This window comes from Euprymna scolopes, chromosome 29, assembly GCF_053919585.1.
Source record: "Euprymna scolopes isolate OS-2025 chromosome 29, ASM5391958v1, whole genome shotgun sequence".
Taxonomy (NCBI): domain Eukaryota; kingdom Metazoa; phylum Mollusca; class Cephalopoda; order Sepiida; family Sepiolidae; genus Euprymna; species Euprymna scolopes.
Window position 1 is genome coordinate 69,931,563 of NC_136510.1, and position 25,184 is coordinate 69,956,746.

Consider the following 25,184-nt stretch of genomic DNA (forward strand, 5'->3'; position numbering starts at 1 on the left):
ATGACTTTTACCATCCAAACAAGACATTTTTTATGGAAATACCAAAATAGATTTATAGTATTTTTCTACAACATGGTTTGAGAGTATTTACCAATTCTGCTATTATTTTTTTTATATACTTTTACAAAATACTAATATTTGAATACTGACCAAATATCTTTTTCTTTAACAGATCAATCCACAACTTTTTATTTCTATTTTTTTTAATGAAGCAGAAATATTAAGATGTTAGTCATTTTATTTGGGGCAGTGGTGGAACTGAGGTGTTTATTTGGTTTTGTATATTTTTATTTTGTTTATTTATTTTTTTTTTTAAATTCAGTTTTTATTTGGAAACAAATGAAAAACAATTTTTCTTCAGGATGAAAATCTTTTTTTATCATGACGAAGAAAAAATTTGAATTCATTTTTTTTTGTGTGTGTGTGTGTGTGTAGGGAATTTTCTTCATGAGAGAGAAAAAACATTTCTTTATCATAAAAAACTTTTCTTCATTATGAAAAATATTTTTCTTCATGAGAGAAACATTTTTATTTTTTAACCCAATATTTTTATTGCTCCTTTTTTTTTATTTTATTAAATACCTCCTCTTAATTGCACATAATGTCAGCCTTTAGCACCAACACATACACTGTCAAACAAAAGCAGAGACAGAACAGAATCAACCTTGAAACAAAGATTTTTTTTTAATCAGTTAGTATTTATTGTAGGCAAACCTTTAAATACCACTGGACACAATTTCAAAACAGCTTACTGTATAAATCACACATATCTAATGCTTATTGAAGCAAATTGGACGAACCCGTACGAGAGTACCTATCCCCTAAAAATGCGTGTTTTTCACCTTTTTTTTTTTTTAAGTTTTTCCAACGATTATCATAGATTACAAACTTAAGTATCATATTAGTAGAGAAAAATTTTGAAAAAAAAAATTAATGACTTTTAAGAAGGGGGTACACTTTCTCGTTACAACGTTCTAATCACGTGACACGCCGGTAAAGAAATTGACAGTAAGTCAAGTAGCAATGATATAAAACGTTTTAATGAGAAAGTGAACCCCCTTCTTAAAAGTTATTTAATTTTTTTTTTTTCTGCTACTGTGATACTTAAGTCTATAATCTATGATAATCATCGGAAAAAAGGTTTTTTTTATAAATGATGGAAACACGCACTTTTAGGGGGTGAGCATTCTCGTATAGGTCCGCCGCAAATTGAATCATAAAATGCTAAACAAAAGAATATTGATTTTTAATACGGCCGATATAAACAAATCAAACAAGATACAAAGGGAAATAAATCTGTTTCTATTATGCTTCAATGAGATAATCGTCTAGAGGAAAAATGCAAATATAATTTTATTTCTATTTTGTAAAATTTTTAGATGGCAGTGATTATCTCCTTTTTGGCATATTTCTCTTGTTCGATTTGGAGTTTCTATTAGTGTTTAGCATTAACTATTCAATTTACTATATAACTTATTGTTTTAAAGAAAAAAAAGTATAATGATTTTATGCAATTTATTTTGAAATAGCATTTAAAAACTAGATAGAAATCTTGAAAATTGTATCCAAATTATAAAATATAAAGCGCGTGCGCGCACACACATATATGACTGTAAACGTCCTTATTTAAAAATTTAAAAAATAACCAAAACAAGAAAGCCACCATTTTAATTCTTGTTAATAGTCGTTTCGGATTTACGTTAATATATGGATGCACGAGAAAAATATTCTGGACATGCCAAAAGATATTGTTTAACTGGGTACTAATTCAATGCCAGTCAAGATGTATTGGTTGCATAGCATGTCACGCCGAAGGTCTCGAATTAACGACCGGAACAAGATCAACATGAGAATAGCAGAAAATGTGCAAAGACCACATCAGCTCAAAAAAAATAAATAAATAAAAATGAATAAAATAAAAATGAATAAAATAAAATAAATAAAATAAAATAACTAAAATGCTCAGATTGTTGGAATTGCAAACATTTTTAAATAAGAAATAAAAAAATATAAGGGAGATAAATCTTTACAGGTTAAATTATGACTTATCTCCCTTGCATTATATAAGTTATCACTGATTTACTTTTTCATTTTTTATACTTTTCTCTTTAACGTAAACACGTTCAACTAATGAATCACGAACAATGCCGGGTAGGTACACTTAGAAGGTGCAATAAATACTGAAGTTTTCTTATCAATTTTTTTTTGTTTGTTTAAATACAAATTAGAAAATGAATGCAATTTTAGTATTAATATCAGGTAGCGTGTGTTGTTTGTGGCGGTATCGGTAAAAAAATCTGTTGCATTAACAATGAGATTAAAGCATAAAATTCATATTTGCAAAAAAAAAAAAAAAATAGCTTTCTCATCTATTGATCATTTGTATGCGATCGATGTCACATAGTTAATTAATCTGCATATTACTTTACAAAAGAACATCTCATTGATTAACGTTACTATTGCTTTCAGTTTTCTATTTAATTCATAGTTCTATTTACAAATATGATGCATATGCGATTGATGCAGTATGGTTAACTAATTTACATATTGTTTTGTAAAAGCACATCTCATTAATTAATGCCATTGTTTTATTTTGATATAACACAACTCTATTAACAAATATTTTTTATATCATAAAAAGGCTTAGCGTTTGGGGTCAAAAAAGATTTTCCGGTCTATTTAAGGGAGGCAGGGGTCTTAATTGTCTCAATTTTCTATGGTGAAACACAGTTTCTGCTAATTTTCTATAAATGATTGCAGTTAAAAAGCAGTTTCATGGCAAAAAAATAGCCTTGACTCTGCACAATCATAGAACTGCCATAGCACTAACAGATGGAATGACAAAGTTATAAAAAAAATACAGAGAATATCCAAATAAAATGGAATAGGAAGCACGCCAAATTCATATTCATAATAGAATAATAGCTTTCTAATATAGTGATTATTTATATGTGATCATGTCTATGAAATAATTAATTTGCATGTTGCTTTGCAAAAAGAAATCTTATTAATCGACATTTTAATTTTTTCTATTTCATTCAGAGTTCTATTTACAAATATTTTTATATCATAAAAAGGCTTATCATTTTGAGTGAAAAGAGACATTCTGTCTCATTTACTTCAGGTAGAATAGGATAGGAGTAGGGGTTCCCAGTTTCCCCAATTTTTTCAGCTAACATTAAGACAGTTTCTGCTAGTTTTCTATAAATTACTGCAATCAAGAAGCAATCTCATGACTAAAAAAAGCCTTGACCTTACAGAACTACTGCATTCACACATGGAAAAACTAGTTGAGCAAAATTATTCATCTCCAACATGGAATAGATATCCATAGAAAGGGCCCGCTGACCCTGAACTGAACAAGAGCAAAGGTTGGAAGGAGAACTAGCAACCTCCACACGTGAGGATCAGCAATGGCAAACAATCAATCGAGAGAACGTTTATTTCATCTTTTTTTTTTTCAGTCATTTTATGTCAATGTCCTCTTATATTTCTTGTAATGAACGATGGTTGGGTTGTTTGTCAACAAAAGCAGTTGCATAACCTAAATGTTACCTAAGATGGTCTTTCGCTTGACATTCTTTGCATGATTGTAAGAAATCATATTATGCTATTATCATCATTGCTCATGTAAGTAACCATGTCTGTTCTTAGTTTAACTAATGCTGCCCACTGATATCCTGCCAGTAATGAATAAAAATATCTTTTAAACTTATTTTCCTTTAATTTATAGGGAAATTTCCTCAGGCAATATTACTATATAAGTAGATAACCCAGACAAAGCCATGTTAGGAGATAAATTAACTTGAACACTTTTCTTTCAATAATTTCATTTTTAACAAAAATTATTTTTTGGTGAAATTATTAACTGAAAAAAAAAAAAAATGTTTGAAAATATTTGAAATCGATTCGATGTTTACAGTCAAAGAAAGGCAAGGATTAAAAACAAACGCATACATACATACATACATACATACATACATACATACATGTATATGCATACTGATGCATGAATACACTCACACACAAAAGAAAGGTATGTGTTGGTGCCAAAAGAATAGTTTACAAAAATCGTTCTTCTAAAATCTCTGCATAAGTGCTTCCCTCAGGCACCCTACAGAGATATTCTATGCCATTTAGTCTCGTTCCCCAGTGAGAATGGTCTTTCTCCTTTTCCTTGTAGAATTTGCATTGTAGAGTTGTCTTCATTGTGACTGATTCCTGGAACTGAAAAGATAAAAAGAAGCAAAAACTTTTTTTATAAAACAGGTAAAAGATGGAAATAAGTAAAAAAAAATATTTGAAAAATGGACAGAAAATGAGAGGAAAAGTTGGGGTTTTCTTTCATAACAGATCACTTGAGAATGTTTGTTTTAAATGGAAATTGGTTCAGACAAGGCATGAAGCTACTTGCTGTAAGGAGCTAAAAAATACTACTTCAAGGTTAAAACAAAGCCTACAATATGTATTAGATGGATAGATTCCAATCCAGAAAACAGCAATTCTTCCTTCTTTGTCAGAAAATCGCTCATGGAATGTGAGGACTAAATGACAAAATAAGAGAAAGTAAATCCAATTTTTTGCTTTGTTTTAATGAGTTTGTCAGATGAACGGTGAAACAACGTCATGAGGATTGGTAACTATGGGTTTAAACTGGGCAGAATTTGATTATGCTCAACAAGACTTTCTTAACATTGAATTTGAAAACAACCATGTTGTAGTCATTTGGAAGCATTTAAATTCCGCTCGGCAGTTTAATGCTCCCATTGAAAATTTGTGGATTGGCGACAGCAAAAATCCAGTACCCATCACTTTTCGAAAACCTAACTGAAAACTACAAACACATAGCAGTGATAAGCAGACGTTTTTCTTATAATAATAAAAATTCATTGACTATGAGATAAAAAGACTACTTGAGGAGGGTATAATTGAGCCTAGCAAATCACCCTGGAGGGCTCAGGTAGTTATAATCAATTCTGAAAACCATAAAAAGAGAATGGTTATAGATTACTCCCAAATCATAAATAGATTTACTCTTTTGGACGCCTTCCCATTACCCAGGATAGATGAAATGATAGACAAAATAGCCAAATATCGTATGTTTCGCACTCTGGACTTGAAAAGCGTGTAACATCAGATTACCATTAGACCTAGAGACAAGCTATACACAGCTTTCAAGGCAAAACAGTCGACTATATCAATTTTGCAGGATTCCTTATGGCATTACAAATGGGGTACCCAGCTTCCAAAGAATAGTTGACCAAACCATAACAGATGAGAGACTGGAAGGCACATTTGTGTACATTGACAACATCACAATAGATAAAATAAAAAGGAACACAACAAAAATCTCAGACAGTTCATGTCTTACCCTAAATGATGACAAATGCTCGTTTGGACTGGACAAAATAAACCTACTTGGGTATACCATAAGCAAAGGTTTTATCACACCAAATGCAGATCGATTGAAACCTTTACTCCAGATGCCTGTCCCTCACAATCGGCCTTCCCTTCAACGTTCTATGAGAATGTTTGTTCACTACTACCAATGGATTGCATTGTTCTCAGAAAAGATACATCCATTAACACAAGTAGAGATGTTTCCTCTGTCCCATCAAGCCGTTGAAGTATTCAAGGGACTGAAAAAGGATATTGCAAAATCAGCAATTACAACAATAGACCAAAATATTCCTCTGGTTGTTGAAATGGATGCGTAAGACTGTGCTGTTGCTGCTTCTTTGAGACAAGCTGATCGTCCTGTAGCCTTTTTATCACGGACCCTCTGGCTGGCTGAACAACAACACCCTACAATTGAAAAGGAAGCCTACACCATAGTCGAGACATTAAGAAAATGCTGACATTACCTGATAAGACGTCATTTTAAACTTATAACTGACCAAAAATCAATTGCTTTTATGTTCAACTCTAAGACTACAAGCAAAATAAAGAATAAGAAAATAGCAAGGTGGAGAAATAAACTATCTTCTTTCTCCTTTGACATCAGCTATCCAAGCCGGCAAAGAGAACTTAACAAATGATACACTGTCAAGAGTATGCTATACGGCATCAAGCAGAGATAAACTCAGAATGCTACATAACAATCTGTCACTCGGGCATTACTCGAATGCATCATACTGTGAGGTGTAGAGACTTGCTCTTCTCAGTGGAGGAGGTAAAGAGAATTACAAATTCCTACCAAATGTGTGCTGAAATAAAGCGTCAGTTTCATAAACCCAAAACTGGCATTTTAATAAAATCAACACAACCGTTTGAAAGACTCAATCCTGATTTTAAATGATCACTACCAAACAAAACAAGAAACTGATATATATTAACTGTTGTCGGTGAATATTCACGGTTTCCTTTTGCCTTCCCTTGCTCAGATATATCAGCTACTACAATTATACAATGCCTTTGCTCACTATTTGCCATCTTTGGAGTTCCTGCCTATATACATTCGGATCAATGGGCTTCTTTCATGTCATAACAGCTTAAAGAATTTCTACAGGAATGAAAAGTACCTATAAGCCAAATGACTCCCTACAATCCCAAGGGTAACGGCCAATGCGAAAAATATAACAGCATTATTTGGAAGATCGTTCAATTGGCTGCATCAAATAACAGCTGTTCGATTGATAATTGGGAAAATCTCCTTCCTGTTGCATTATACACCATTCGATCCCTATTGTGTACCACCACATATGCCAGCCCACATGAAAAGTTTTTACCTTTTCTGTGACGGAGTTCAGCAGGCACTTCACTTCCATTTTGGCTCTCTTGATCCGATAATGTGTGACTGAAACGACATGCACATTACATCAAGAATGATCCTTCGGTGGACGAGGTAGAGTTCATAGAGGTGAACCCCCAATATGTTCTAGTATGACATGCAGATGGTAGAGAGTCTAATGTGTCTCTCAGAGACCTAGCACCTGCAGCAGACATACCAGAACCGTGGACATCCCCTGAGGACAGACCAACTCCCCCTGACACTGAAGCCCCTCCGGAAGATCATGGCACTGAAATTGCTCCTGACACATCGTCTAATGACACTGTCTTTGTTGGGGCTCAGTCAGACATTTTGGATGAGCCAACACCTAAATCTCTGACAGATGAAGGACTAGCAACGAAAAAACGTGTTCATCAAGAGACTGACTCTGATGTGGAACAGCTTGCTCCTCTGAGAACGAAACATTTCGGAGCAAAGTATTTTAGAGCCCACAGACAGGCTTGCACTGAAAAGCTTCTCTGAGTACTCTGACCCCAAATCATGGACTGCTGAGACGGCCACTGCGAGTTCGTAGGGAGCCTGGACATTTAAGAGACTTTCTTTTCTATCAGTGAGAAATTTGGTGGGGAAGAATGTTGTGAATATGGATTATCTCCTCTTTGATAATCCAAGCTATAAAAGCTGTAAATTTCCGCTTGTCAAGTAGATGAGTGGTAAGATTCTTAATTGAATAAAAGATTACTAGACGGAATCTTTTGTCCTGTTTTCATTACAACTCTCTTAAAAAGAAATCAAAAACACAGCAGCAGCATGATGATGATGATGACGATGATAATGATGGATTTAATGCCTATTTTACGGGTTGTATGTGTTGCATGACTTTTCGAAATTGATATCCAGACTGACCTATCTCTGATCAGGTCTTAATGTTTCCCTTTTTCTCTCAAATCCATCTATATCACTTCCTCCTATGCTTTTCTTGGGTTTCCCCATTAAGTGGTACCGGAACTATTCTACATCTAGTAACCCAGCATCCAAAATAAGTTATTAGAATCAAAGAAAAGAATCCAGAATTAAAGATCCATAAAATGAATAAAAAACAAATAAAATTTAAAGAATAAAATCGTAGTAAAAAAAGACAAAAAATAAAAGATGAAAAGTAAAAATAGTTATAAAAAAGCTTTCAAAATATAAAAATAAGTCAAAAAAATAAAAGAACAAGTAAAAAGAATAAACAACTGCAGTCAAAAATACAGAAAAAGTCCAAAAGAATGAAAGAAAGAAAAAAAAATGTAAAAAGGAAAGAAAAAAATAACAGAGATAAAATAAAAAGCAGTCAAAGAAAAAATAGAAAAAAGTTTCCATCCCTAAACTTCCACAAAGATGCGATCACCATCATAGTACCCTTCCTACCTAACATATCAGACATCCTATTTCCTGTATCAATTTCCCTAAAACCATCATTTCCAAGATTCATTTTTTTTTTTTTTTTTTTTTTTTTTTGCCTTTTAAAGGCCCACACATCCACCTTCCACTCTTGTAAAAAGAAAAGAAAAAAAAATTGTAGCAATTAGTTTTGGTCCAGCAGAACCTGATTCACATTGAAATGCTTTCTGGTTTTGAGAGTTCCAGAGGAACATAGAGATAGATCATCCCTGGTTACTCCACTGAAGACGAGCTGAGCAATTATACTCTTACACTCAACAGCACTTTTCTTCATTTTTTCCTTCAATAAAGCATTTAATAAGTGTGTGCTCTTTTGCAAACCGCAAACTTTTGATTAAAGCACCTTCTAAGGTTGTTTATTTAACAGATTTGTACTATGTAGAACTTTCAAAACAGAATGATTAAAAGTACTAATACAAGAAAATATATATATTTTTTTTTTACAAGGGAGTCACCACTTATCAAGGCTCAAAAGCCTCTCGAGGATAAGGGTTAATGACTGTAAGGCGGTAGTAATCGTTAATGGTATAAGTTGGGGAAAATTTGATTATTTAAGGAGGCAAATTTGTTTACATTTGACTTGAAGGCTACAATACTGTAGTCGGCTGGAAAGTAGGCCAGCAGAACAGTGTTCCACAGTTGGGAAGTTCTAGAAAAGAAGCTTTGTGGAATCTGCATTTAGATTTAGATACAGATAGAGAGTAGGGAAAATTGTTGATACTGGTTGTAGCTAGTTGAGTGCTTTTTTTATGAAAGTTTGACAATGGGGTGGGCGCAGATTTGAGCTCAGACGAGCATTTGCCATGAAAATAATGGTAGAGTAGTGACAGGTTCGCAACGTCTTTTCTGTGAGAAGAGAAAAGGGCATCACCTACTAGGTTTCGGAGTCAGTTTTGAACTTTACTAAGGCAGGATGGGGCGCGCCGAGCAGCTTCTGTCCAGATGTGGCAACAATACTCTATTTTAGGATGTAGTTGGCTCAGATAGAGGAGTGTATATCTTTTTGCCAGGAGGCTGGACATAGAGTCAGATGAGATTTTGAAAAATTAGTTCATCAGGCAAAGTACACTCTAACCTATAACAACTGCCTGAATAACCCTGTCGACATTCCTCGGTAGGGGCACTTCAGGTAATTAGTAATAATGAACTAATTCCTTCTCAAAAGGAGATGGTAAGGCCTAAAACTGAACAGAACAATATCAACAGCAAAAACAGATACACATTTATTATTACAGTTGACAAATACAAAAGCCGTAAACACAACATTGTATATAACATTTAGAAAATATAGTTCTTATAGATAGCAGTCATTCTTTAGTTAAGATATATGTATCCAGATAATACAGATATTCTTAATCTTAAATGAGAAAGCGGTCTGCCTCGTCTTTCTAATATAAAAAAAAAAAGAAAACTTTATTATCTTTCGCAGTGTGGGTGGCGTCATGTGAAATTTCCATCAGCAGAGTTTCTTCGCAAGGGTTTCCTGTCTGCAGAACACATTCCTGCAAGACTGGTTCCTCACAGATTACAATTTGGTCGTTTTCAAAACCAATGTCAGCAGATTGTTATCTAGAATCATCCCCGCAAATATTCGACTTGCTTCTGACAATCATTCCATCTCCATTAAACATTATCCTTTAGTGACATCTAGCCTTTATAAGTAATAATCCAATTTTATATATATATATATATATATATATATATATATCATATATTAAAAACAAAAATCCTAATCCTCTTTTAGTTTTTTAAACCATTCCAACATGTACATATTTAGCAGTCTTAGTTATCAATAAATAATGAAGTTGTATTCAGTAATATTCACAATGAAGAAAATGCCATTCCAGGTGTGAAGGGATTATCACAAAATTCAAAAAGTCAAGAAGTTCAAAGAAATCATAATGTTCAAAAATCATCATCAATAAATCTTAGCAAATAATGAAATCCAAAAAGCTTAAAATAAAATTCAAGTCGATATGGTTCAAGGAAAAAAAAAAAAAAACAAGGATAATATTCATTATGAAATTCGCCATTTTTAGTTTTATACCAACCTCATAACGTGTCTGAGGATGACTCATGAAAGTCAAAAGTACTTGCAAGCATGACAAGTTCCTGTATACATTGAACATAGCATCAGATTGCTGGTCCAACACTAGGAACAAAGGAGTCGGAAAAGTAATAGAAACATTTTTTTCAAACTTTCGTTAATAAATATTAAATTATGGATTTAAAAAATAACGAATCATTTTACTCTAGCTCTTCTAAACACAACCCTAGTCTAATAAAATTAAACCATTTGATGAATTTTTTCCTCGAAAAATATTGGTACACAGCCATACCCATTAGATCACTACGTAAAAGTTTTGACAAGTCAAATTTACTATAGAAATAATAATAAAAAAAATCACTTTCTTTTGTCCTATTTCTCAACACTGACATTTTCCATTTGTTGCATTGTGATTGCTGTCTATGACTCTTCTATTTACATATTTAATGCAATGCTTCAAGTAAACTATATCACAGTATTAAACCATTTCTTTTGTTTGTTTACAGCTGACTAAGAACAACATTTTGTGGTGTTTGATTGTTTTGGCCTACATTCAGTTTACTGATTTTAACCAAATTCAAAATTGTGGACTGAGCGCCACCAAATGTTGTCTATCTTTAGAAAGTTCTTTTAATGCTGCTTAATATTCATATAGAAACGGTGTGTCATTTGTGGTCCAATGTTGATGTATTCTGCAGATAATTTTGAGGGATCTGCTTATATATGTGTGTGTGTGTATCATATATATATATATCTTTTCTTTATTGCCCTTGAATATGTTTGCTGTAATATATATAATAAAAAATAAAATAATATCGAAAATAAGGAAAAGAAAAAGTGACATAGAAATTGTGTATGGTTAAATCTGCCTTACAGCACACGCATACAAAATAATTTAACGAAGGAATTTTATCAAAATATTAATAAAAACTTTCCTAAAACAACTTAGAAAAATTGTAAGCCGCAATACTGTAAAATTATCATTCTCTACAACAACTTAGTGAAAAATATAATAAATTCTAACAATGCAAACATAGATAATGAAATTAAGAAGGGTGGTTATTTAACAAATCAAAATACTAAAGATGAATCACATATCTAAAGAAAGTCTACTAAACAAACGACAAGAGATAGTTCAAAATTGTTTGCATAGATTTAGGTATATCCTGTCTTGACTAAAACCTGACGAGGTTCAACAGTGTAAATTAATGACTTATATTTAAGAAAAATAATAAAATAAAGGAATGTGAGGGGGGGGGGAGAAATATTAAGTTATTAACCCAAATAAATAACCTAAATAAAAAACCCAAATCAATAACCCAAATGTAATAATAGCGTCGGCAACCATGGCTCTCCAAATTGTAGAGCCACAGTAATCTCAGGAGTTTCCTGTTGCTTTCCGTCTTGATTCGGGAGGGTATCTTGCCCTGTGTGTTAAACACATTCCCAGATACCAACCTGGGAATTTCTACAACTCCATGTGATACATACAGCGCCTAGCCTTCCCAAATGGCATAGCATAGTAGGCATTAAAGCTTTAGTTGTAACAGTATATATCTATTTAATAAATTCGAATGAACAATGTATAGTAAATGAGTTGCATATTTAACGATAAATATAAGTAGAAATTTGATTTACTTAGATTAGTCAATATATACTTGTTTGACGCTAATTATGATTCTAATTGACGTATTTATACCTGATAATTATAAGTTCAAAATAATAAATTTTAAACTTATTAAAAAAAACGAATAGTGGAGGAATTGAAATATTAAGTTAGAATGATCTAAATAAATAATGCAAATACAATAATAGCATGATGTAAAGGTACATAGACATTTAATAAATTAGAATAAGGAATGTCTAGTAAATGATAAGTGCATTTAAAAATAAATACAAGTAGGGACTTGAAACTTGATTTATTTAAGTGGAGTTTAATTGTATAAGCCAATGTATACTTATTTGAAGCTAATTATAAATTTTGATTGAAGTATTCATACCTGTTAATTATAGGTTGAAAATAATGAATTTTAAGGTTATACAAAAAATAATTAAGAAAAACACGGATATAAATATATAATAGTTCACATTGAAATATGATTAATATTTCTTTTATATAAAAAAAGAAAAAGAAAAAATTTTTAAAAATGATGCGGCGAGTTGAAATATGTTAGTAGGACCCAACTAAATAATCCAAATATAATAATAGCAGGATTGGTATTTAATTTTTAGTTATAATCAGGGTTGCGGAGTGGATGGTAAAATCTGACTCCACCTCCGACTCTTTTGAGATCTTCGACTCCGATTCCTTGACCCCTATGTGGAAATCTATTCTGCAGATCCATATACCAGCCTCCCACACCTATTCAACAAGCATTTTAAAACTATTTTTCATGTTTATCATTTTTTACGTTTAGCATTCACTTGTATGATAAATATACTCACATATATACTCAAACAGCTTTATAAAATAAGTTAAGATAACAAAGGGATAAAAAAATTTACAATGAAATTTTATTATGCTATCGGTTCAAAAGGGAATACAATATTTAGGAATAGGGAAACCTCTTGAAGCCATCAGAAGAGGGGAGTATATTATACAGAGAAGGAATTTTTTAAAACATAATATTGCCTTTATAGAAAGAGGATTAAATGGAAAAATAGGAAACTGTACTGAGACTAAAGCTGCTTCCAGGACTGCCTGTAATCAATGTAAAAGAGTGATAAAGAACGCGAGAGTGTTGTATGCTCAGTCCATTAAGTCCAAAATAGCTGAGCAGTGGCTTGGTTCCCACCAGTTTTGACAAATAGCAAACAGAATCCTGAATAGAAGCATGTGCTCTATCCGAACCATCATCAATAGACCTGAGGTAATCTCATCAGCATTAGACAAAGCCAAACTCTTTGCCAAGAACTTTGCAATAAACCTCCCCCATATTTACTCCTGTATCAGAAAACACGGTATGCGACATACAAATATCTGTGCGTGATGTTGCCAAGCTAATCAAAAACACTGATTCCAGTAAAGCAACTGGCCCTGACGGCATTCCTATTATAGTGCTCAAAAAGGTTTAACTAGAACTAGCTCCTATACTTACAAAACTGTTTAAGCATTGTCTTAAGGAGAATTGCTTCACAAAACCCTGGAAAACCTCATCAGTATGCCCTGTATTTAAGAATTCAGGTGATCGGTCATCTCCCTCTCAGTACAGACCAATAGTTTCCTGTGCATCATGAGTAAGTTGCTGGAATCTGTGTTAAATAGAGAAGTACTCAACCACCTCAGCAAAAATAACTTCTTAGTGACATGCAATATGGTTTCCGTTCTGCTAGATCTACAGTAGATGTGCTAATCTCTTGATGGAGGCTTCCTTTCTAGGGCAATTGTTCTTGACATATCAAAGACCTTTGATAGGGTATTGCATAAAGACCTACTTCACAAGATATCCAGCTATGGTATAGCTGGAAATGTTTTCTCAATTATTAAATCATTTCTCTTTGATAGGTTTATAAGAGTAGTGGCTGATGAGCAGAAATCAGAAGCTCACAGTATTAATGCTGGAGTCCTTCAGGAGTCCATCCTGAGCACAACTCTCTTCTTGATCTACATTAATGATCTTCCAATTCATATCCTAATATCATTCATAGATGCTTTATGCTGATGAACTACCATTTGTGGCAGCACATGAAAGGCCGTAAATGACCAAGTTCTCTCTGATTCTCTCTCCTCTGATCTTGAGCATGTGATGTAATGAGGAAAGTGGCTGATTAATTTGATTGCATCTAAAAGCAAGCTTCTATCTTTACATCATCAATGTATGATCCCTATCTGGCATCAATTGAAATGAATAGCTCTCCTCCATGTTTTGACAAGCTTTTGGGTTTGACCTTTACTCCTGGTTTAAAATGGAACACGTACATCAAATCTGTTGCCAAGGTTGCTCGAAAAATGGTAGGAGCCTTCTACCACTCCAATAGATATCTCACTGCTGATGCAATTCTCTACCTATATAAAAGCCAGGTACATCCAAGGACCGAGTACTGTTGCCATGTCTGAGCAGGAGCCGCTAGAAAGACCTTATTCTGCTTCAACAAAGTTCAAAATAGACTTTGTAGCCTAGAGGACGATGCCCTTTTCTCTTCCCTGCAACCTCTTTCCCACAGAAGAGATGTTGCGAGCCTGTCCCTGCTTTATCGTTATTTTCATGGCAAGTGCTCATATAACCTCTAATCTATGGACCCCCCCTCGCCAAACTTTCATGAAAAAACACTCGTCTAGCTGAAACCACTATCAATAATTCTTCCCCCCCCCCACTTATCTGTGCCTAAACCTAAACGTAGATTCCATGAACAAAACTTTTTTCTTAGAACTGCCCACCTGTGGAACTCTCTTCAGTTTCTCTGCTTTCCAGCTGACTAAAATTTGGTCATCTTCAAGTCCAACATAAACAAATTCTTGATGAGCTGTGCCCCTAAGTGATCCAATTTACCAAGTTTCCACTACTAACTATTACTACGATATTCTTGCATTGACTTCTGTACACTCATTAACCTTTATCCTCGAGTGATCTTAATAAATGGTGACTATTATGTAAAAGTAAAAGTAAAAAGCTATAAAGGACTATAGTAGCATGGGTTGCTTCGTATTGATTTAGGCCTGTTTTTTATGGGTAAGATTATAATTCCAGATTGATCCCGGACTAATCCAATTGCCAAATTCCATTTGATTCAGGAACTGGATAACTTTTGGGTTACAATCCGATCTAATCCACAGTGATCTCACTCAAAGACAGAATTTTCATTGATTGTGTCACAATCAAAATGAAAACAGCTGTCCAGATAGGATTTGCAGTGATCCGATGGACCGAAATATGTTGATGAAGTAGAAGCATTGCAGTACAGTACAAAATATGATATATTTCCAAAAAATAAAAGTAAAACCATACAAAAACTGCTAAATTGTGCAACTGGTACAACCAAATAGGAAAACCATGTAAAAAAATAAATTTATTAGACTTAAGTCGGATAAAAAAAACTCAGGCGCCTAGTACTTTTAGAAATCCAACTCCAGCCAAAACCTCTGACTCCGCAACCCTGGTTATAATGATATACATTTAAATAAATAAATTTATTGGGCATAAGTAGAGTATTTAAAAATACATATAAAGATAACTGTTGGTATATTTGAGTTCAATAGATTATGCTAGGCAAAATACATTTGGTTGAAGTTAATTGCAATTTCTAAATTAGATATTATTGAGTTGAATATAATAAATGTTTAAGATTATACTTATAATTAATAAAAGCACGTATATAAATATATATTAGTTTACATTGAAATTGGTTTAAAATATCTTGGTTTAAATAAATAATAAAATAAATAAATAAAAACATAAAGGGGATGAAGTTTTAAAAAAATTAAATTACTGGAATATAACCTTTAATTAGTACAGTTAAAATTCATAAAATTAATCAATAAAAATCCCTTGCACGAAAAAGAAAAACAAACATAACGAAAAATTAAGAAATCTTTCATATAAATGAAAATAATAGGATAATTAATTCTAACTAAATTGTATTAATTAATAGAAGTCTGTTTAAACGTAGAAATATAACTAATAAAAATATTTATTCAGTGTTATAATTTGGTTAAGGCTAAACATATATTTAGAGTATACGAAATAAGTTAAATAACATTAACAAATTCTATGAATTAAAAATTATTTTTTGTATAAAAAACCTAAATACACATATTTTATATTTAACCATTGTTAACATTATCTAAGACAATAAATATTAACTATTTATAAATAATAAGTTAAATACCTATTATATAAGATACTTTCAGTGTTAATTATAACCACATTATATTGATATGTTAGTGTAGCATGAATGACTCTGCATTAAAATCAAAGATGGCGTAAATATCATAAAACACAATTACAACTACTTTTCCGATGTTTTCGGATTCATGTAATCATGCCCATATTCTTTTTATTTTCTTTTAAAGTTAATGAGTTCCTATTCGTCTGATGAGTCAGGGCAGAATAGATAAAAAGATTGACATAATAATTATATGATTGTCTCTGCACTGTGAAAGAGGTGATATCAAGAACTGAACATTTTAACATGCTGAAAGAAACAAGCCAAAAAGTATATGGTCCCCCAACTGATGCCTTTTTCATGTTTTTGTGGTGGTACTGGAATGAGTCATGTGGTTAACCTTATAACTGATTACCTCAAGCGAACACTTTCTCCCAACGATATGGAACATCCAGCTGTTCTTGTTGCAGCTTCCACTGGTACTGCAGGCAGTAAAATAAACGGCACCACACTTCGCATTGCTTTTCATTTTTCTATTTTTCCAAACAGATCAAGAGAGACCCTATCTGAAACTCTACAAAGAACAATCATTTGAAGGTTCTTATCACTGACGAAATCTTCATGACTGCCTATGAACACGAGCTGAGAGTTTATTATTTAAACTCCTCAGCTTAACATTCACACGTAACAAACATGAATTGGAATAAATACATAGTCAATTCGGATTGTAAAACAAATCTGAATTGACAGGTTCTTATTTACTTGCCTCTCCACAAGACTATAGTTAGATAAAGGTCGGATCTTCATTCATGTGTTGAAGGCACTTAAAAAAAAAATTAGTTGCCTGCTTACTAGTTTGTAACCTTATATTGTAAACTAATCGTATGTAATTAAGTTCAATCTACAAATATATAATCAATATTTGTAAAATCGAGTCCACATGAGTTACTTTCCTTGTACTGTTAATCAAAATCAGTCGTAGAACTGCTACCTATTTTGGCCATTTAAAACATTGGGTCAAAACAGCCAAATGACACTGTTTCATGACAAACGACGCCTTATTTTTTTTTTTTTTTTTAATCAGTACCATTTAAAACCCCTATTTAGACACAAGGATGAATTTTAGGAGAAAACAAGAATTAGCCTCCAAAAGTGTGTTTTTCACCTTTAAAACACCCTGGGGCTCATGCCCCAGAATATTCCCATGGTCAAATATTATGCTTCCAGATCTATATCCATGTGTTCTTGCTTTTAGATAATTTTCAGCAAAATCTAATGGTTACAAAAGATCCTATGTTCTGAAAAGTGCTATTTTTGGCTATTCAGACTCCTGGGGACGCAACCAGAATTTTCCCATGGTCAAATATTACATTTCTAGATGTATATCCATGTGATCTTGCTTTTGCGTGATTTTGAGCAAAATCAGAAAAATGTCTCTGTCCCAAAAAGTGCTATTTTTGCCCCCTTTTGCCCCCTTTTGCCCCCTTTTGCCCCCCTGGGGATGCAAGCAGAATTTTTATCAAAAATCCGAGAATGTTGCATTTCCTCCTTTGGTTAGTTGTAATTTCATGCAAAATTTCAGAAAAATGCAATGAGTAATTATTGAGAATTTTGTGGACACAGGATGAGGGTGAATTCTGAGGTGCAAATCCGACTAAGTCGGTGGATCAATAAGCAATAAGATGAACAACATCTTGGAATTTAGGGTATAAAATTTTTGTCATTTATTTCTCTATGTTCTGTAGTTATATTTAACATACATCAAGCTTCATAAATAAACGGATTGGTACAAATAAAAGGTGAAATATAATTGAATAAACATATTTTCCCCCATGAAAATATATATATATATATATATATATATATATTTTCCCCCATGAAAATATATATATATATATATATATATATATATATATATATATATATATATATATATATATATATATATATTACAAAACACACGTTCAAGGGAAATGAAGAAAAGAGAGAGAAAAGAAAGATCAAGAGAAAGAGATAGAGGGAGACATTAAAGGAGAGATAAAAGAGAAAAAGAAAGACAAAGAAAAAAGAAAGAGATAAAGAAAGGAGGAATACAAAGAAAGGAAAAAAAGAAAAACAGAAGATTAAGGAATAGAGGAAAGAAAAGAGAAAGACAAAAACAAAAAATGTAAAAGGGAAAGAAAGAAAACGAAAAGCAAAGAAAATGAGAAAAGAAAAAGATAAAAGAAAAAGATAAAAGGCAAAAGTGAAAGGAAAAAAGGAAGAAATAAAAAAGAAAAAGAAAATAAAGGAAAAGAAATAAGAAAAACAAAATAAAAGATCAAAAAAGAAAAATACAAACCAATAAAGCAGAAAAGGATAGAAAGAAAGAGAAAGAATATAATCAAAAATTAAGGGAAAAATAATCTAATATTAAGTATAATAATTTAATCGTACAAAAACAATCACGTTTCCAATCTAATATAAAAGTAATTAACTTATTTCTCAATTTAGAAAAAATGATTAGAGAAAAAAATCAATATAATCTTGTTCTTCATGAAAATTAGAGACGATGGATACCATTTATTCATTGCTTGCCAACACATAAATATCTAACACATAAAATTATCTTGTCAGATTTTTAAAATTAATCATTGATAGCGATTTATCTGATTAATCTCTATTTTATTCTGACTAGCAAAATTTTACTTTTTCCCTTGAAGCATATTGTTCTTTATATATCTGATTAATCTCTATTTTATTCTGACTAGCCAAATTTTACTTTTTCCCTTGAAGCATATTGTTCTTATATATATATATATATACACACAAAATACATTTCACTTTAATTTCTTTCAAATAACACTGTAATCCTGTTCAGAACTATTTTCTAACAGGGAGACGTTTTTAACTAATCATATACATATCTTTACCTGCTTATGTTCTTAATAAAAAAAATTTGATTTTGAAAACCTACATTAAATTTTGTTTTAAGGAAACGACACAAGTGGTTATCGAGATGAAATACATTTTTTTTTCTTGCTGCTTTTTTTATTTTGTTATTTGAACTCTGTTACTCTTTGCTTTTTATCTTTCTTTACAAAATATTATCAAACTCCAACTTGAATATCTATAATATAAAGCTGAATGTGTGTGTGTGACACTGGTAACGAACAGGCTCCTATATGGTTGACTATTTTAAAAAACTGATTACATATAATGATAGAAGATGTATCGAGACACAGGAATGGGTATGTTTGATCTGGCAGAACAGTGGTTCATTAAAATTGTGGGGTCTGCGTTCGCGCCTGGTCCACAAAGTATGGAAATAAAAAATTTAAAAAAAAAAACGTTTACAAGTGTTTTTGATACAGATGTACATAAGAATACTTTGATAAGTATGTTTTAACTTAAATAGGGATGCTATAATAAAATAGAATGGAAATAGGCACAAACTTTAATAAAGACTTTTCATATCTATCTGCGTAAGTATACTTTGATAATTATGTTTCAGTTTGAAGAAATATGGTATAATAAAATTATGGAGTGTTCGTTCGCACCTGACCTCCATAGAATGGAAATATGTCACAGAGTTTAACAAGGCTTTTTAATATAGATCCACAGAATATTGTGATAAGTGTTTCAGTGTGAACAGGTATGGTATAATAAATTATGGGGTTTATCTATTTTATTTTTACTTTCATCATATTTTGCTTTGGTTTTGATACCCCCAAATTCAACCCAAAATGTACAACCTTTCCATTTCATAACCTGTCATACTTTCATAAATCAGAGTCCATTTTCTGTAGGCTGTTTTTGAACCCATTCAATGACGGGTACTTTTGCTAGTATATATATATATATATATATATATATATATATATATATATATATATATATATATATATATACACTAGTGTTGGGACGATTAATCAAAATCAGAAAAATTGGAACTTCTAGGGGTATCAGAATCAGTATCAGAAAAATTAATACCTATTTCCCAATGCCAAAAACGATTCTTTTGTCCTTTTTTATTTAATTCTGTTAAAAGCAAAATCTTCCACTGCTGGTAGTAATGATAAAATAATAAATATTTATTGATTTTTAACTAATAGTAAAACTAAAACCTATAGATCATCCCTTAAAGTGTATTTTTCATGCTTGAGAAAATATGTGCACATTTAACGTGTGTTCTTACAATAATTGAGAAAATAATGCCTCATAGTAAAATATTTATAAATTTACAAAGAATCAGAATTGTGAATTTAGTAAGAAATTGATAAAATTATTGGAATTGTCTCATCACTAATATATACATATATTTTTCTATTAATTATTTATTAAATGGTTTCCATCAGAACCTTTGCTGCTAATAACATATTAGCAGCAAATATAAGGTTCTGATGGAAACCATTTTGCTGTCAGCAGCAAATGTTGTCATCTAATAATAGCAAAACAGAACTAATAATACCTTTTGTCATATAATACTACTAAATAATTAAAACAACTTATATTTTTTATTTCAATAGTATCCAATACAGAAACAAATATTTGAAAAAAGTTATTTTATATGATGTTTCTGGTCACATGAAACATCCTTTGTAAAGTGTATCTACTAGTGATGGGACGATTCCAATATTTTTCCTGATTCTGATACGCTTACCGATTCCATACTAAATTATTGATTCTGATTCTTTAGAAATCTCTAAATATTTAACAATAGAGTTGTTATTTATTCCTGATTACCGTAAAAACACATGTTAAATATGCAGATATTTTATCAAACGTAAAAATATACTTGTGTGGGGATGATCTATACATTTTAGTTTTAGTGTTAACTTAAAATCAACAAAGATTTATTATTTCATCCTTACTGCCAGCAGTGGAAGATTTTTTGCTTTAAACAAAATCAAATGAAAAAAAAAACAATTAAATTAATTAAAAAGAATTGTTTTTGGCATTGGAAAATAGGCACAATTTTTCCGATTATGGTACCTGTAAAAGTTCCGATTTTTCTGATTTCCGCATTTTGATTCAGAATAATCGTCCCAACACTAGTGTCTACAAAAAAAAAAAAATGACTTCATATATGCCAATACTCGGTTTGCTTCCATTAGTCTGATTAAGACGTTTCTAATTGCAGGATTATTCACTGATATACATAAACATTACAAGCTAGATATTAAATATGATAAATATTCAATCAATATATGGATAAATGATTACCAAAAAAATAAATAAATAAAATAATGGCTGTATTTATGTTCAATTACTGCATATATTTATTTACTTTGTTTGTTTCTGTCATTTTCTTTTTTATTAGATATTCATTTCTACATCGCATTGTTATTTTAAACTTACAATTCAAATGATCTTCTAGTTTAGTGAAAAAAAGTTATTGTGAAAGAATTAAACATTACATACTACTGCAATTATTAAATCAATATCGAACATTGGTTACTAAGTATCATTGTTTGTGCAAAATCGGCGATGTCATCATTTTGTGTGTAAATTAAATTGTGTGTACACTTGACGAATGGTTAAATGCACTAAAATGAATAATGGTTTGGTTTTGTAAAATTTTGATATTTACATAAATATTATATTAATTAAAAAAATACATAGTTATTATTTTACAATATTTATGTTTTCATGTGCCCACTGGGCTAATATTTTTTCTTGTGCAATAAATATGTATATTCAAACGGTTAACGTATCATTAAGTTTTATGTTATAGCTCATATATAAATAACTTATCCATTATGAGGTTCCATATTTCAGGGTGTTAAAAAACCATGAAAAGCCTAAAGCACTATTGTCAAATAAATCAATCTTTTTACAATATAAATATATATGGATAAAACAATCAATACGAAAAATATATAGATGTTTATATCTTTTCTGTATTTATTTTCTATGTATTAACGTGGAATACAAAAAGTCTTTTGAAAAAAAAACGAAAATGTTTCTTTCAGAAGCACATATTTTTTGACCGCTCCTTCAGTCTTCTCCATTTTTAGATTAAAAAAAAATACTTTTTATGTATAAACAACATCTTTTTTACTTTTTTTTTTTTTTTTTTTTTTACTTACCTTTGATTCATAAATAGAAAATGGAAATGATTCAATATTATCATGTTTTGAAAAAAAAAATAACGTTATTTCTTAATAATATATAATATAATCAGTTGAATTGCAAAGAAAAAAAAATTCACACTGAAGAAGACCAAAGGATCGGTCGAAAATTATGTGCTTCTGAAAGAAGCATTTTCATTTTTTTCAAAATACTTGTATTCCTATACGTCAACGCATAATAAATAAATACAAAAAAGATATAAACATCTATATATTGTTCGTATTGATTTTTTATCCATACATATTTATATAAATCAAAAGGAATACATGTGGATACAACATGCAATCTTTTTACAATATTACTTTTAATTGGTTTTGATTTCGATACTTTACATATGGCAATAGTCAGATTTTATATTAAAATATTTTTAAAAAATAAAACCTTACTTTGTGTTTAAAAATGATCGTTTGGAAATATCGGATTTAAATTATTTAAATCACTTAAAAATTAATTTTTGACGATTTTTTTTCTTTGCAATTCAACTGATTATATATTATTAAGAAATAACTTTATTTTTTTTTTACAAAATATGATAATATTGACTCCATTTCCATTTTCTATTTACGAATTCAAGGTAAGTAAAAAAGATGTTTATACATAAAAAATATTTTTTTTACATTTAACTCTTCAACTTTATTAGATGTTGACATTTTGCTCATTTCCAATATATTTTGTTTAGATTTTGTAAACTGAAATATAAGGGAGTGAACACATAATAAAACATATTTCTTCTCATATATTTTATGAAAACTGAGTTTTAAATACAATTTAATTCAAAAGTGATTAAGCATAGAAAATTTCATGAAAATCTGACCATTAGTTGTTTTTGCTAGATTTAGTGGTATTTCTTCGTTATTAGAGTGAAATTCAATGATCGTAATATTGAATTTCAAGTAAAACGAATGTTATCTAATTGTCATGTCGCAGTAATGAATATATCCAAAAATTACGAAAAACGATAAGGTAGAAAATGAATTATTAATAAAAACAAAAATTGAGTGTTGCTAAATTGGCCCAAGATTTCAGAAAATAATTACCTCCCTTGTTACAAGTCAAACGCTCCAGTTCTTTTAGTTTTTTAGCAAAACTCAATGTTCATTAATTATCTTTGAAAATGACTTACTGGGGTCTCCAAAGAGAACATGGCAGAGCTCCTGTATGAGCTTAAGATTCCTGCTCAGTATATATGCAGGAGGAGCTATGGCATGGTGATGTGCTGCTATCCAAAGACAATGCCGAGAAATTGTTCAGGTTCATCTTGATGTGGAAATACGCCTAAAGCCGGAGTATCTGAGCCGGCACAGAACATCAGTCACTATCTTCAGCATCCCCTGATATATTGATGGCAAAAAACTGGGTGCCGTCTGCAGTTATCCCAGTTCGTGGCCCCCAAAATCTAGTGGTAAGGGACTACCAATTAAAGACGTACTTAGATGGCTTCAACAAAATACCGATAGTGCTCAGATGTGACACCTGAACAATGAGCATCATAAGGTTCCATTATTGGCATTGCCAATAGCAGGGGTATATGTTGAAAAACTGCTAAAAAAGAATCCTCCTAAAGTTCCTGCTGCTCCGGCCCCAGGCAGAAAAACAACAAAAGCAGCTCCCCAAAAGCATCAAGAGGGAATGACAACAGCAGCAGCAGTATCAACTACCAAAGACGGCTGGAACAACATGGTGAAAGCTGGAAAGAAGACCACAGCAGTTAAATACCTCCCTCCTGGTGATATCTGACTTTCAGGAAATGTTAGCGGAACATATTCAAAAGCGCTTGGTGGGGGCAGTTACAAGGAGTAGGTTAACATTAAGTCTAGCATTAGGCACTTTTTTATCCAATATAGCCAACACCTCACCTTAAATAAGGTTAAGGCATAAAAGCGTTTATAAATTAGCCTGAGTGGTGGCTGGAGGGGATTCTCTAGAGATAGAACTACTCAAGAGGGAGCTGAAATGCTCATCTAACGTATGATGGTCAGGTATCTAGGGCTAGGTTAAAAAGAGTTTCTAACAAAGCTATGAATTTTGATGCCTCAGTGCTTACATTTTCACTCTGGCACAGGTCGGACAACTACATTCGATCAGTTCAGAGCCCGGAAGGACCCAATCTCATATCGGCTTGGGAGATCTGAGAGTGGTTTCAGAATTCTCTTGTGGATTATTTCACTGAATTGCTCAGACTCCGTGGCCAGGAGTTTAGCAACTATTTGGCCAACTTGCCTTGCCTGGAGGCGGCTCAAGCAGCTAGTTGTGATGGTTAGGTTACAGAGTGTGAGGTAGATGCTGCACTAAAACAGGTCGGCTGCAACAAATCTCCAAGACTCGATGGACTGACTTACAAATTTTTCTTGAGACTCTCACATATATTCGTTCCCATTCTAACGGACATGTTTAACTACTGGTTTAACAAGGGTCCATTTCGAGTCAGGTTACTAAAGGAGTGATCACACTTCTGAAGAAGAAGGATGCATATGTTGGAGGGGGGGAGGGTCGACGATTTTAGACCCATAACTCTGCTAAGCACAGAGTTAAAGAATTGGGCACATACTCTTGGCAACTGGTTGGCCTGGCCATAACTATGTCATGAAGGGGAGATCAATTCAAAACAATTTGCATCTGGTGCACACAATCATAGAGGGAGTAGGAGATGACACCAAAGCTGTACTGATCAATTTAGATCAATCTAAGGCTTTTGATAGGGTGGACCATTGCTTCCTGGGATATGTTCTCGTCGCTGCCAGTTTTAATCTAGGCTTGCCCAGATGGATCATCATTTTGTATACTCAGCCAACGGCAGTTATGCAAGTAAACTGGGTATACTCGGAACTTTGCACTATGTCTCGGTCAGTACGTCAAGGTTGTCTGTTGTCTCCCCTGCTTACATCCTTGTACTGGAACCCTTCCTGCACAAATTGAGAACCAGGGCTACTGGACTGGCCCTGCACAAAATTGCTCTTCTTGGTAGTACCAGAATTTTCCGCATATGTTGATAACATAACAGTATGTTTCTTGAGCCTTAGAGAC

The 25,184-nt window shown here is 32.0% G+C and overlaps 1 protein-coding gene across 1 annotated transcript in view; it reads right to left on the reverse strand.

Moving 5' to 3' along the window:
* Positions 1-303: 303 nt before the first annotated feature.
* The window catches only part of LOC145252698 (CB1 cannabinoid receptor-interacting protein 1-like), a 207,740-nt gene continuing 182,859 nt past the window's right edge, over positions 304-25,184 (reverse strand). Inside the window, exon 3 of the mRNA XM_080112519.1 lies at positions 304-4,227. Coding sequence (XP_079968645.1) covers positions 4,063-4,227 — 165 coding nt within the window. The 3' untranslated portion in view covers positions 304-4,062. The remainder of the gene's footprint in view (positions 4,228-25,184) is intronic.